The sequence below is a fragment of the Mytilus californianus genome, unplaced genomic scaffold (assembly GCF_021869535.1).
Source record: "Mytilus californianus isolate M0D057914Y unplaced genomic scaffold, xbMytCali1.0.p SCAF_5, whole genome shotgun sequence".
Taxonomy (NCBI): domain Eukaryota; kingdom Metazoa; phylum Mollusca; class Bivalvia; order Mytilida; family Mytilidae; genus Mytilus; species Mytilus californianus.
This window is the reverse complement of record NW_026262701.1, coordinates 116,423,360-116,439,402: the sequence shown is the minus strand read 5'-3', so window position 1 is coordinate 116,439,402 and position 16,043 is coordinate 116,423,360. Positions and strand designations below refer to the sequence as shown.

The following is a 16,043-nucleotide window of genomic DNA, read 5'->3' as shown; positions in this document are numbered from 1 at the left end:
GTGTTACCAGTGTTCCCTATGTAATATGATGTACTTAATCATGTGACATTATATATTCAGCCCAGTGTAACTAGTGTTCCAAATGTAATATATCTACTTAATCATGTGAAAATATTTTCAGCCCAGTGTTACTGGTGTTCCCATAATCATGATAATGATATAATAATGTACTTAATCATGTGACATTATATGTTCAGCCCAGTGTTACTAGTGTTCCCATTGTAATATGATATGTACTTAATCATGTGACATTATATGTTCAGCGTAGTGTTACCAGTGTTTCCATATTCCAAATTACTCTGATAATGTACTTAATTAAAATCATGTGACATTATATTTTCAGCCCAGTGTTACCAGTGTTCCCATTGTAATAAAAGATTCTCATCAGAAAGATTACTCAGAGACCATGTTAGACATCACGGTAATCCTCCAATAATTAGTATACAGTAAATATTATGTCCATGTGCAATGTTAATATAGAGGGCTAAAAGATTGAGAAACAAGAGGAACAAATTGTATACACTTTCATACATGATACTAATTATGTTGTTCACATTGTATTGATTATGTCCAGGTCCTCTGTCTACAATGTCATAAAACATATTATGAATGTAATGTCTACATAGTTGATATTGGAATGCAATGAAACTTTTTTTATGCCACTGCCGTAGCGGAGGGGGTATTAAGTTTTACCCTTGTCCGTCTGTACGTACGAACAAACGAATGTACATACGTACGTACGTACGTCCCAAAATTGGTTTCCGTTCTCTAACTTTAGTTTGCCTCAACCAAATGTTATGAAACTTACACACAATGCTTATTACCACAAAACACAGATCAAGTTTGAATTTGGGTGGCGTCACTTTTACCGTTCTAGAGTTATGCCCCTTTACAAATGGAAAATTGCTGAATTTATCGTTTCCATTCTCTAACTTTAGTTTCCCTCAACCAAATGTTATGAAACTTATACACAATGCTTATTACCACAAAACACAGATCAAGTTTGAATTTTGGTGGCGTCACTTTTACTGTTCTAGAGTTATGCCCCTTTACAAATGGAAAATTGCTGAATTTATCATTTCCATTCTCTTACTTTAGTTTGCCTCAACCAAATGTTATGAAACTTATACACAATGCTTATTACCACAAAACACAGATCAAGTTAGAATTTTGGTGGCGTCACTTTAACCATTCCAGAGTTATGCCTCTTTATAAATGGAAAAATTACAAAATTTTTATTTTCTTCTAAATATCAAGTAATTTTTATTAAAATTGGAGTTATCTTCCTTTGTCCATGATTATAATTGAATCAACTACATTCAATGCTTTATACAATGCAATGTTTAATTTTGACTTCCACTGATAAAACACAGATCAAGTTGAATTTGGGTAGTGTCACTTTAACCATTATTGAGTTATGCCCCTTTATAACTCGAAAGATTGCAAAATTTTTAGTTTCCATTCTGTAACTTAAGTTTGCCCCAACCAAACATTATGAAACCTATACACAATATTCATTACCACAAAACAAAGATCAATTACAAATTTTTTGTTTTCTAACTTAAGTGCCTCAACCAAATGATATGAAACTTATACACAATGCTTATTACTACATAATACAGATTAAGTACGAAATTTGGTGGCGACACTTTTACCATTCTTGAGTTGTGTCCCTTTATAAACATAAAAATTGTTGAATTTTTCATTTCTGTTCTCTAACTTAAGTTTGTCTCAACCAAATGTTATAAAACTTATACACAACTGTTCTAGAGTTATGCATGTTTACAAATAGAAAAATTGCTGAATTTTAAGTTTCTGTTCTCTACTTAAGTTAGCCTCAACCAAATGTTATGAGACTTACACACAATGCTTATTACCACAAAACTCAGATCAAGTTCAAATTTGGGTAGCCTCACTTTTACTGTTCTTCAGTTATGTCCCTTTATAACTATATGATATGCAAGTGGGGGCATCATCTGTGTCCACATGTGGACACTATCCACATTTATTTTTTTATTCAACAACAAATTGCACTTTCTGCTGTTAACAATGTTCTTCACAGCCCAGCATTCCAGTGAAGAGTCCCTGTTTGTTAATACCAGAAATCCAGGGTTGTTTTCTGGTAAGCATCATTATATTGAATTAAAAACCAATAGAAGGTCTTTCCACCCATAAAGATCTATTTTGATATAAAATTCGGTTTAAAATGTCGTTTCCAGCGTCAAATGATAGCTTATTGGACGCTGATTCCAAAAATATATGGTTTCTATACATTTTTTTTAAATAAGGGAGATAATTTGTTACTTCCGATTTAAAAAATGTTACTTCCGGTATAATTTGAATGTTTACTTGACACTGATTCCAAAAATATATGGTTCTATATACTTTTATATTAAATAAGTACAAAAAATAGCTACTTCCGGTTTACACAAGGTCACTTCCGGTTGTAATTTTCTAGGTCAAATGGCTTGCAACCTAATGCAAAAAGTCCCATGGCTTTATCATGTATACATATGAGGTAAAAGCAAAGGTCAAAATCTAGAACGTCAAATTTACCTATGACCTTGAGCTCAATTTCAAGGTCATAAACCAAGGACCTCAAATCAAAAGACCCTAGGTCTTAGTTATATATGGTTAATGAGTTACATCTCCATACGCGTATTTTTAAATACAAGAGGGGAGAAAACTCTGATTTAATGTTAGCGCACCCTTTAAACCAAAATGTATTTGTTACGACATGTCGCAACTAACAATTTAGTAAAAATATGTTGTCGATATCTTATACGGTTTTTGAAAAGAAGTGAAAATAAGCCAAAATCAAAATTTAGAATATGACCTTGACCTTTGACCTTGACCAAATTTTCTTTTTTTGGGACCAAGAAAAAAAAAAAAAAATATAATAATCAGAACAAAATCAATAGGCCCCTTAGGTCTTTCGGAAAAGTGGAAAGACCTAATTAACATTAGTTTTAATTACAGCTAAATTATAACATTATCAGCAATGAAATAAATAAGTATATATCAATGAGACTTATTCATTTAACAATTTACTATATATATATATCATCTAGCAATTGTTTTTATACGACCGCAAACAAATTTTTGTGGTCGTATATTGGTATGACGTTGGCGTCGTCGTCGTCGTCTGAAGACACATTGGTTTTGGCACTCTAACTTTAGTTTAAGTGAATGGATCTCTTTGAAATTTTACCTCAAGGTTCAATACCACAAAAGGAAGGTTGGGATTGATTTTGGTGGTTATGGTACCAACAGTTAAGGAATTAGGGGCCAAAAATGGGCCAAAAATAAGCATTTTTGTAACTTCCAGACAAAACTTGTGTGTTAGTGTATGGATCTCTCTGACATTGTACCACAAGGTTCCATATAACAAAGGGAGTGCTGGGATTGATGTTGGGGGTAATTGCCTCAAAATTTTAGGAATTAAGGGCAAAAAACAAGTATTTTTCTAGTTTCATGACAATAACTTGTGTGTTAGTGTATGGATCTTTCTGAAATTGTACTTCAAGGTTCCATATCACAAAGGGAAAGCTGGAATTGAGTTTGGGGGTAATTGCCCAAAACGTTTAGGAATAAGGGGCCAAAAGGGGGCCAAAAATAAGCATTTTTCTAGTTTCCAGACAATAACTTGTGTTCAAGTGTATGGATCTCTCTGAAATTGTACTGCAAGGTACCATACCACAAAGGGAAGGCTTGGATTGATTTTGGGGGTAATTGCCCCAAAATTTTAGGAATAAAGGGGCCAAAAGGGGGAAAAAAACAAGCATTTTTCTAGTTTCAGGACAATAACTTGTGTGTAAGTGTATGGATCTTTATGAAATTGTACAACAAGGTTCCATATCACAAAGGGAAAGCTTGGTTTGAGTTTGGGGGTAATTGCCCTAAACTTTTAGGAATTTGGGGCCAAAAAGGGGCAAAAAACCAAGCATTTTTCTAGTTTCCAGACAATAACTTGTGTTCAAGTGTACGGATCTCTCTGAAATTGTACTGCAAGGCACCATACATTGTAACACAAAGGGAAGGCTTGGATTGAGTTTGGGGTGATGAATCATAAGGGGGTTCAAAAAATTTGAGGGGGGATTTTTTTCCCCTTTTTTATACGACCGCAAAAAAATTTTTGTGGTCGTATATTGGTATGACGTTGGCGTCGTCGTCGTCGTCTGGCGTCGTCCGGCGTCGTCCGAAGACACATTGGTTTTCGCACTCTAACTTTAGTTTAAGTGAATGGATCTCTATGAAATTTTACCACAAGGTTCAATACCACAAAAGGAAGGTTGGGATTGATTTTGGGGGTTATGGTACCAACAGTAAAGGAATTAGGGGCCAAAAAGGGGCCAAAAATAAGCATTTTTGTAACTTCCAGACATAACTTGTGTGTTAGTGTATGGATCTCTCTGACATTGTACCACAAGGTTCCATATCACAAAAGGAATGCTGGGATTGATTTTGGGGGTAATTGCCTCAAAATTTTAGGAATTAGGGGCCAAAAAAGGGGCAAAAAACAAGCATTTTTCTAGGTTCATGACAATAACTTGTGTGTAAGTGTATGGATCTCTCTGAAATTGTACTGCAAGGTACCATACCACAAAAGGAAGGTTGGGATTGATTTTGGGGGTTATGGTACCAACAGTAAAGGAATTAGGGGCCAAAAAGGGGCCAAAAATAAGCATTTTTGTAACTTCCAGACATAACTTGTGTGTTAGTGTATGGATCTTTCTGAAATTGTACTACAAGGTTCCATATCTCAAAGGGAAAGCTGGAATTGAGTTTTGGGGTAATTGCCGAAACGTTTAGGAATTGGGGGCCAAAAAGGGGCCAAAAATAAGCATTTTTCTAGTTTCCAGACAATAACTTGTGTTCAAGTGTATGGATCTCTCTGAAATTGTACTGCAAGGTACCATACCACAAAGGGAAGGCTGGGATTGATGATGGGGGTAATTGCCTCAATATTTTAGGAATTAGGGGCCAAAAAGGGGCAAAAAACAAGCATTTTTCTAGTTTCAGGACAATAACTTGTGTGTAAATGTATGGATCTTTCTGAAATTGTACTACAAGGTTCCATATCACAAAGGGAAAGCTGGGTTTGAGTTTGGGGGTAATTGCCCTAAACGATTAGGAATTTGGGGCCAAAAAGGGGCCAAAAAACACATTTTTCTAGTTTCCAGACAATAACTTGTGTTCAAGTGTATGGATCTCTCTGAAATTGTACTGCAAGGTACCATACCACAAAGGGAAGGCTGGGATTGAGTTTGGGGGTGATGAATCATAAGGGGGTTCAAAAAATTTGGGGGGGGGGATTTTTTTTTTTTTTCCTTTTTAAAATTTTCCATTTTAAGTTGGTTATTTCTGATTTATATTTAAAAGCAAATAATAATAATATGGTAGGAGATACACACCAAACAGGATGTGTAAATTATTATATAATAAGTATTGTGCAATAGCAAGAAATTTTCAATTGCACAGTATCAGTTCTGCCAACTTTTAATAATGCAAATGCGTGAGATTTGTCCAAAATCGTAAAGATCAAAGAGAAAAAACAATAGATCAAAGGAAAATGCCGCCAAATAAGCATGAAAATGCGTGAGTCTCACGCTAAATGCGTGTGACTTGGCAGCCCTGCAGTATTGCACAATAGCAAGAAATCTTCAATTGCACAGTATTGCGCAATAGCAAGAAATCTTCAATTGCACAGTATTGCGCAATAGCAAGAAATATCCAATAGCACATTATTGCGCAATAGCAAGAAATTGTCAATTGTACAGTATTGCGCAATAGCAAGAAATATTTAATTGCACAGTATTGTGCAAAAGAAGATACTTCGTATAAATTGCTTATTTCTTGACCAATTTCAATGGGGTTTTATTCTTGAATTCTTGGGGTTCTTTAATATGCTGAATCTAACCGTGTATTTAGTTTTTGGATTTTGGGCCCCGTTTTTAAATTGGTCCACATTGAGGTCCAAAGGGTCCAAAATTAAACTTTGTTTGATTTCATCAAAAATTGAATTATTGGGTTCTTTGATATGCCGAATCTAACCGTGTATTTAGATTCTTAATTTTTGGTTCTGTTTTCAAATTGGTCTACATTAAGGTCCAAAGGGTCCAAAATTAAACTTAGTTTGATTTTAACAAAAATTGAATTCTTAGGGTTCTTTGATATGCTGAATCTAAACATGTATTTAGATTTTTGATTATGGGCCCAGTTTTCAAGTTGGTCCAAATCGGGGTCCAAAATTAAACTTTGTTTGATTTCAACAAAAATTGAATATATGGGGTTCTTTGATATGCTGAATCTAACCATGTATTTAGATTTTTGATTTTTGGGCCCCGTTATCAACTTTGTCCACATTGAGGTCAAAAGGGTCCAAAATTAAACTTTGTTTGATTTCATCAAAAATTGAATTCTTGGGGTGCTTTGATATGCTGAATCTAACCATGTATTTAGATTTTGGATATTGGACCATAATAGGTGAATGTCCAATTTAAAATTTTTAAGTTCTTAGACCACATTCATTCTGTGTCAGAAACCTATGCTGTGTCAAATATTTAATCACAATCCAAATGCAAAGCTGTATCAAGCTTGAATGTTGTGTCCATACTTGCCCCAACTGTTCAGGGTTCGACCTCTGCGGTCGTATCAAGCTGCGCCCTGCGGAGCATTTTATTTTCTTTAAAATTTTCATTTTAAATTGGTTATTTCTGATTTTTATATAAAAGCAAATAATAATGATATGGTTTGAATAGGTAAATTAAATTTTTTTAAGTTAGACCACATTCATTCTGTGTCAGAAACCTATGATGTGTCAAATATTTAATCACAATCCAAATTCAGTGCTGTATCAAGCTTGACTGTTGTGTCCATACTTACCCAAACTGTTCAGGGTTCGACCTCTGCTGTCGTATCAAGCTGCACCTAGCGGAGCATTTTATTGAGTATTGTGCAATGCATTGAAACTTGACACAATTGCTTCATGCCAGTTACAATACTTATTTCATTTTAGGGAAAAGATGGCTTTCAAACCATGACCTATACTACTTGCCAGACATTTATTTTTACTTTCCAAGACTCTCCCGTCAAACATTTTGTGCTTTACTATAATGGTCCATATAATAAATGGATTTTAGTCTTAAATAATCATTTTGATCTTAACATCATCTGAAAAGTCTGAACAATAAATTTTACCTGAGTTCAGACTTTTTTAAAAATGACTGTTTCAGATCAAAATTGATTTACTAGTTCCAGAAAAACTCATATTCTTCAGATTGATTTGATTTAAAAGAGTAAAACAAAGAAACAGATTAGATTAAAAACAAATATCCCTTCTGTTTCTTCTCAAAATACTTATGTTTTGATTGAGTTGAGTTGTTTCTTTTGGTCGCCATGTTGGACGCTAAATGGTTGATTTTCTTATTTGACTAACCAAATTGAAACAGTCTGATAAAAGACCCTTATTCGATCATAGTGATAAATTGAGCAAGGCTCAAAGAAAAAAATTTTTTCTGAAGTCTAGCGGTCTGCACATCAAGTTGATTAATAAAGGAATTTGTGCAGGTAGACCTCCAACATGGCGACAAAAGGGAAATAATGCATATTCAAATAATTGTGTCAATAGAAAACTATCTATACGATGAAATGAATGTATAGACTTTAATACTATATTATTTTATCATTATAGTCAATCAATACAAGTGTCCTTGTTGTGAAATGACCTGTCCAACACCATCAAGTTTGAAGTCCCACCTTCGATATCGTCACACCAATGAAAAACCATATAAGTGTGATCATTGTGACTATCGGTAAGATATTTTGCTAAATATATCGATAATTTTTGTCTTGCTTGTAAAAGTTGTAACACATAAGATGTAGATATGAATTATCTGATGTAGGTATTGGATTTTGTCTGTAAATGTATTTTCAGCTAATTTTGCTGTGCAGTAGAAGATTAACATACCTGTCCTATTGTTAAAGACTGTATGTTGACATTTAGATCAGAATTAAACATGCCTGTCCTATTGTTAAAGACTGTATGTTGACATTTAGATCAGAATTAAACATACCTGTCATATTATTAAAGACTATGTTGACATTTAGATCAGAATTAAACATACCTGTCCTATTGCTAAAGACTGTATGTTGACATTTAGATCAGAATTAAACATACCTGTCCTATTGTTAAAGACTGTATGTTGACATTTAGATCAGAATTAAACATACCTGTCCTATTGTTAAAGACTGTATGTTGACATTTAGATCAGAATTAAACATACCTGTCTATTGCTAAAGACTGTATGTTGACATTTAGATCAGAATTAAACATACCTGTCCTATTGCTAAAGACTGTATGTTGACATTTAGATCAGAATTAAACATACCTGTCCTATTGCTAAAGACTGTATGTTGACATTCAGATCAGAATTAAACATACCTGTCCTATTGTTTAAGACTGTATGTTGACATTTAGATCAGAATTAAACATACCTGTCCTATTGTTAAAGACTGTATGTTGACATTAAGATCAGAATTAAACATACCTGTCCTATTGTTAAAGACTGTATGTTGACATTTAGATCAGAATTAAACATACCTGTCCTATTGTTAAAGACTGTATGTTGACATTTAGATCAGAATTAAACATACCTGTCTATTGCTAAAGACTGTATGTTGACATTTAGATCAGAATTAAACATACCTGTCTATTGCTAAAGACTGTATGTTGACATTTAGATCAGAATTAAACATACCTGTCCTATTGCTAAAGACTGTATGTTGACATTTAGATCAGAATTAAACATACCTGTCCTATTGCTAAAGACTGTATGTTGACATTCAGATCAGAATTAAACATACCTGTCCTATTGTTTAAGACTGTATGTTGACATTTAGATCAGAATTAAACATACCTGTCCTATTGCTAAAGACTGTATGTTGACATTTAGATCAGAATTAAACATACCTGTCTATTGCTAAAGACTGTATGTTGACATTTAGATCAGAATTAAACATACCTGTCCTATTGCTAAAGATTGTATGTTGACATTTAGATCAGAATTAAACATACCTGTCCTATTGCTAAAGACTGTATGTTGACATTTAGATCAGAATTAAACATACCTGTCCTATTGCTAAAGACTGTATGTTGACATTTAGATCAGAATTAAACATACCTGTCTATTGCTAAAGACTGTATGTTGACATTTAGATCAGAATTAAACATACCTATCCTATTGCTAAAGATTGTATGTTGACATTTAGATCAGAATTAAACATACCTGTCCTATTGCTAAAGACTGTATGTTGACATTTAGATCAGAATTAAACATACCTGTCCTATTGCTAAAGACTGTATGTTGACATTTAGATCAGAATTAAACATACCTGTCCTATTGCTAAAGACTGTATGTTGACATTTAGATCAGAATTAAACATACCTGTCCTATTGCTAAAGACTGTATGTTGACATTTAGATCAGAATTAAACATACCTGTCCTATTGTTAAAGACTGTATGTTGACATTTAGATCAGAATTAAACATACCTGTCCTATTGTTAAAGACTGTATGTTGACATTTAGATCAGAATTAAACATACCTGTCTATTGCTAAAGACTGTATGTTGACATTTAGATCAGAATTAAACATACCTGTCCTATTGCTAAAGACTGTATGTTGACATTTAGATCAGAATTAAACATACCTGTCCTATTGCTAAAGACTGTATGTTGACATTCAGATCAGAATTAAACATACCTGTCCTATTGTTTAAGACTGTATGTTGACACTTAGATCAGAATTAAACATACCTGTCCTATTGTTAAAGACTGTATGTTGACATTAAGATCAGAATTAAACATACCTGTCCTATTGTTAAAGACTGTATGTTGACATTTAGATCAGAATTAAACATACCTGTCCTATTGTTAAAGACTGTATGTTGACATTTAGATCAGAATTAAACATACCTGTCTATTGCTAAAGACTGTATGTTGACATTTAGATCAGAATTAAACATACCTGTCTATTGCTAAAGACTGTATGTTGACATTTAGATCAGAATTAAACATACCTGTCCTATTGCTAAAGACTGTATGTTGACATTTAGATCAGAATTAAACATACCTGTCCTATTGCTAAAGACTGTATGTTGACATTCAGATCAGAATTAAACATACCTGTCCTATTGTTTAAGACTGTATGTTGACATTTAGATCAGAATTAAACATACCTGTCCTATTGCTAAAGACTGTATGTTGACATTTAGATCAGAATTAAACATACCTGTCTATTGCTAAAGACTGTATGTTGACATTTAGATCAGAATTAAACATACCTGTCCTATTGCTAAAGATTGTATGTTGACATTTAGATCAGAATTAAACATACCTGTCCTATTGCTAAAGACTGTATGTTGACATTTAGATCAGAATTAAACATACCTGTCCTATTGCTAAAGACTGTATGTTGACATTTAGATCAGAATTAAACATACCTGTCTATTGCTAAAGACTGTATGTTGACATTTAGATCAGAATTAAACATACCTATCCTATTGCTAAAGATTGTATGTTGACATTTAGATCAGAATTAAACATACCTGTCCTATTGCTAAAGACTGTATGTTGACATTTAGATCAGAATTAAACATACCTGTCCTATTGCTAAAGACTGTATGTTGACATTTAGATCAGAATTAAACATACCTGTCCTATTGCTAAAGACTGTATGTTGACATTTAGATCTGAATTAAACATACCTGTCCTATTGCTAAAGACTGTATGTTGACATTTAGATCAGTATTAAACATTCCTGTCCTATTGCTAAAGACTGTATGTTGACATTTAGATCAGTATTAAATGTCTTTTGGTTTATCTATTTTTTATTTAATTTAACTATGCAAATATCATTATCAATATATGTCCTACAACAACTGTCCTAGGTGAATGTAAATAGTTATGGCCATTTGTTATATGTAGACCTCTCAGTCATTCACTGTCAACAGAATTTTTATGCTCTAGTTTTATAAACGATTTCTTGAAAAAATGTTGCAAAGTAAATATGTCTGACATGCATATGTCAACAATATTGTATACCAAGTATCCGTCCAATCTTGTTAGCACTCTCACATGTCAACAATATTGAATACCAAGTATCCGTCCAGTCTTGTTAGCACTCTCACATGTCAACAATATTGAATACCAAGTGTCCGTCCAGTATAAGACACTCTCACATGTAAAATTATGCCAGATTTTTATAAAACTTAAATCATAGGTTTATATCAGCAATGTCGTGACAAGTTAAAAAATCAGTGCTAATCAACTATTTTTAAAAGAGTTATGCCCATTGGAAATATTAATTATATGGAACATTTCAGTGTTAGTGCTCTCATGTACAATTCTTGCCAGATTTATATGAAACTTATATCATAGGTTTATATCAGCAATGTCTCGGACAAGTTCAAAAATCAGTGCAAAGCAATTAATTTTAAAAGAGTTATGCCCCTTGAAAATATTAATTATATGGAAAATTGCATTGCATTTGCTCTCAAGCCTTCATTTCTCTTAAGATATTTGTAAAAAGTTTTAAGAACAAAAAACAGAAAGTATTTTTTTTAGTTATTGCTCTAGATAGATAAAATATGTGCAATGGGGGGGGACATTGGAACTCTATTATAAAATTATTATGATGTCATAGCTTGACGTACAAACCATTAGTTGGTCATCAGATTAATTTCCTAGTATTAAACTATCTAACACATATTAAGTTCACAGCTTCATTTTCACATCTAAATTTGACCTATATTATTTAAGAAATAGTTCTTTCATGTCATGGTTTATGCTAATTTTAGTTTAGGTAGTCATTATATTTGTCAATAACTTTACACCGAGCATTAGCGAGGTGTAAAATGTTGACAAATAGAATGTCTACTGATGTCAAAATGAGCATATAGCATGACATGATGAAATTCTTTCAATTCTAATAGAAAAATTTAGAACTTTTGTACCTCAAAGCGGACCTAAACTACACGTTCGAAGAGAAACCATTTGATTTGATGAAACCAAAACCTTGTAGAAAATCAACTGTTTCATGATAAAAAAAATGAACAGATACATGTAAACTTACTCTTAGAATGAATTTATTTAATTTGCCAACACGCAACACCCAACACAAATGTCCATTTTGATCTTGTTTAAAATACAACTGACATTGTTATTTCAATTGTGATGTCAATCATGTGCAACCCATGTTCTATTGGAATAAGAATATAGCTTTGTTTCCAAAGGGAAAGAATAACGTCATATTAGAAATACCATTTATCATGTGTACTTTAATTCAATCTTCATAAAATATAAGAAATGTTGTTTACTTTGAAAGTGATTACACTGGAATTATAGTTTCTGAGGAATTTTGAACTCGTCAAAGTACTCTTTATGCTCCAATAAAGGTATGAGTAGGGACACGAAGTATAAGGTGTCTGACTTAAGGGCGTCAGTTACTATAATAGATGATAGTTTCCAAATTGACCGTATTTGTGTAGCACCTTGTTTAATTGTCTTGACCAAGGGCAAGGGTTCTGTATGCAAGTTATTAACAAAATCACTTCAGAAAGAAAATACGTTAGGTTCTAAAAAATATTTAGTATTTGAATTGATTATAACTTTAAGGCGGACATGCTCATAAAACAGGTCTGACTTTTTAACTTGAACACAATTTCAAATGTATTTATAACTTTTTAAATACATGCTATTCATGTAATGTTGGCATTAAAATTTTGTGAGTAGGCAACACATTTTAGTGTGTCAATTAGTGCTTCAAATTTGATTTTAATGATGATTGAGTTAAAACAAGTAAAAAAAAAAAAATATTTGCAGTTTTAACCTTAAAATGTGACATAACTTTAAAAATATCTTTATTTATCTATATTTGTCAAGTTTTATTATAAATAGTCTTATTTTCAACCCCAGATGTATTTTATAAAGTGGTAAAAACTTGTTATTTTCAAGTGTTTTTGTTCACCCACTTAACTACAAACAATGATAATTATATCATCGTTGACTCCCCACTTATCATTGCTTATGATGCAAGAAATCAATTATGACTGATCAGCCGATTACTGCTGATTTATTCACAGGACATTAGTTAGTTGTCATACCTGACTTCAAGGATCATGTGATCTTTTCTCATCACTTTTTTCTCAGTTGTTTATTATTCAACATTTTCAAATTTCCTCCTGTTCATTCATTTGGCCCATTGGAAGCATATACCTTCTGAATTTTGAATTCTTGAAATTTTTCATGCTGAACAAAAAACATGGTTGCTCTTACACATGAGTAAAACCTAAAAAAAAATGTACATCTTAGCTAGCCAGAGTGCACATTACGTTGATTTCTAATATTTATACCACTGCTTACTGAAAAAATATTATGTGATTGTGGCCATTTTTGTGTTAGCTCTGGACATTAAGTGAAACTTATTACCTTTTCATTTTGAAGCCGGACGTAGGTATTGATTTTCCCTTAGCGGCGGAGGATGCGTATACAATTGTTAAGTTTTCTGCTTAAGTCAGTTTGATAGAAGCAACTTGTGATACATCAATGCTATTTTTGTCGAGCCTGCGACTTTTGTCGCAGAAAGCTCGACATAGGGATAACGATCCAGCGGCAGCTTTAGCTAACTTCTTAAAAGCTTTATATTTTAGAAGCTAGAAGACCTGGATGCTTCATACTTTGTATATAGATGCCTTATGTTACGAAGTTTCCGTCTGTCATATGTCCATTGTCCTTGACCTCATTTTCATGGTTCAGTGACTACTTGAAAAAAAAGTCAACATTTTTTGTAATGTTAATTTCTTTCTTATTATGAATAATAGGATAACTATATTTAGTATGTGCGTACCTTGCAAGGTCCTCATGCCCAAGGGTCCGGAAACGGTCATATTTGCCAGTCATATCCTAAGATAAAACTATTTGTCCTAAACGAGTAATTGGGATTTAGGACAAATTTTATTTTTATACAGAAGTAATTTCGGTCATTTCATTGACTCAATGTTTGAAATCGGATTTCGTAATCGCCAATTTGCACTTGTGATCACTTGTTTTTGTTTATAATCCCTTTCCTGTAATAAAACTGCCACTACAGTAGTTTGATAATCCTGAGGGTCCTCCTAATATCTATATCAATGCCTCCGGGAAACATAGGCTAATGATCGCTAATCACTTTTTACCTGTGGTTTTAATTCACACCTGACAGTGATCACAAGCTCAGAATAATATCTTTAAAACATTAAAGTTCCCTGACAAGTGTATTCATTATTTATTTACTTTTCATCAAAGACAGTCATCAATTCTGATTTAAAAATTAAATCTAAATTTACGTAGAAAAAAGTATTTTTTCATGAGTAACACATGTGCTTTAATTACCATGTAATACGCATGCGTGAAATTGTCTTCAACAAATTTAATATTTTATCGTAAAATGCAAATTGATTTCATGCTAAATTAAACGTGTGCAACTATTACCTGTTATATTCAAACACTTTTAAAGGTAATAAAATAAAAAAGCGATAAAAAGCCGGTGATTTCCTATCAATTTGATAAACAAAACAAATCCCGGAAATGAATCCGGAATTATTCGTACTTTAAAATATCGCAAACTTCCGGTTTTAACTTTTGTCAAATCGAAAGAAACGTAAGCAATGTCTGAGAAATTAACCATTTTGAGTCATTAAAATCATTTCAATTTTAGACTGCTGCATTCCCTAAACTGTCCTTCATGGTAATGGTAAGACATTTACTTAGTAAATGCGATGAAACAGCAATACAAGTTCGTCATGTTCGTTGATGCTATGAATATAGTCAAATTGATATCGACAATTTGAAAAGGGGCACCAACTTTTCAAACATCTCAAAATGACCGAAATTGTCTGGAAAAATTTCCGGATCCTTGCTCATGCCCGTCGGACAATTTTCATTTGACCTCAACCTCATTTCATGGATCAGTGAACAAGGTTAAGTTTTCGTGGTCAAGTCCATATATCAGATGATATAAGCAGTAGGTCTACTATTTTTGGTATATGGAATGATTGTAAGGTGTACATGTCCAACTGGTAGGTGTCATCTGACCTTGACCTCATTTTCATGGTTCAGTGGTCAAAGTTAAGTTTTTGAGTTTTGGTCTTTTTTTCTAATACTATATGCAATTAATAGGTCAACTATATTTGGTGTATGGAAAAATTTTATGATGTACATGTCAGTCTCGCAGGTTTTATTTGACCTTGACCTCATTTTCACGGTTCATTTCTCAGTGTTAAGTTTTTGTGTTTTGGTCTGTTTTTCTTCAACTATAAGCAATAGATCAACTATATTTGTTGTATGGAAGGATTGTAAGGTGTATATGTCTGTCTGGCGTTCATTGGTCAATGTTAAGTTTTCATGGTTAAGTTTGTTTCTTAGATACTATAACATGTTTAAGCAATAGGTCAACTATATTAAATGCATAAATTGATTGTAAGGTGTACATGTCTGTCTGGCATGGTTCATCTGACCTTGACCTCATTTTCATGGTTCATTGGTCAATGTTAAGTTTTCTTGGTTAAGACTGTTTCTTAGAAACTATAAGCAATAGGTCAACTTTTGGTTTATTGAATGATTGTAAGGTGTACATGTATTTCTCGTTTGGTTTATCTGACCTTGACCTCATTTTCTTGGATTATGTTAAGTTTATGTGTTGCTTGTAGTAAAGCTTTATATTTAGGACTATCAACATAAAATCAATGGTTAGTAAAGAAGGTAAGACATTTCAGCATGTGCACTCTTGTGTATAAAGTCAGGGTAGTTATCTATTATCAGCAATGCCTCCAAAATTAACATAATATCAAATCATCTTAAACATTATGGTTTGGTATGCAAGTATGTAAGAAGTTATAGCAGATCTCAAATTTCATATTACCTTAGATAGGACTAGATATGCTATCCTTTTATTTTCACCTATAAAAAAAGAGGTAGAAGATAATAAAGGGATAATAAAAAATCAT

The 16,043-nt window shown here is 32.7% G+C and overlaps 1 protein-coding gene across 1 annotated transcript in view; it reads left to right on the top strand.

Annotated features, from left to right (window-relative positions):
• Positions 1 to 16,043, top strand: part of LOC127700744 (histone H4 transcription factor-like) — a 71,787-nt gene that overhangs the window by 47,909 nt on the left and 7,835 nt on the right. Inside the window, exons 6-7 of the mRNA XM_052204392.1 lie at positions 344 to 421; positions 7,694 to 7,814. Coding sequence (XP_052060352.1) covers positions 344 to 421; positions 7,694 to 7,814 — 199 coding nt within the window. The remainder of the gene's footprint in view (positions 1 to 343; positions 422 to 7,693; positions 7,815 to 16,043) is intronic.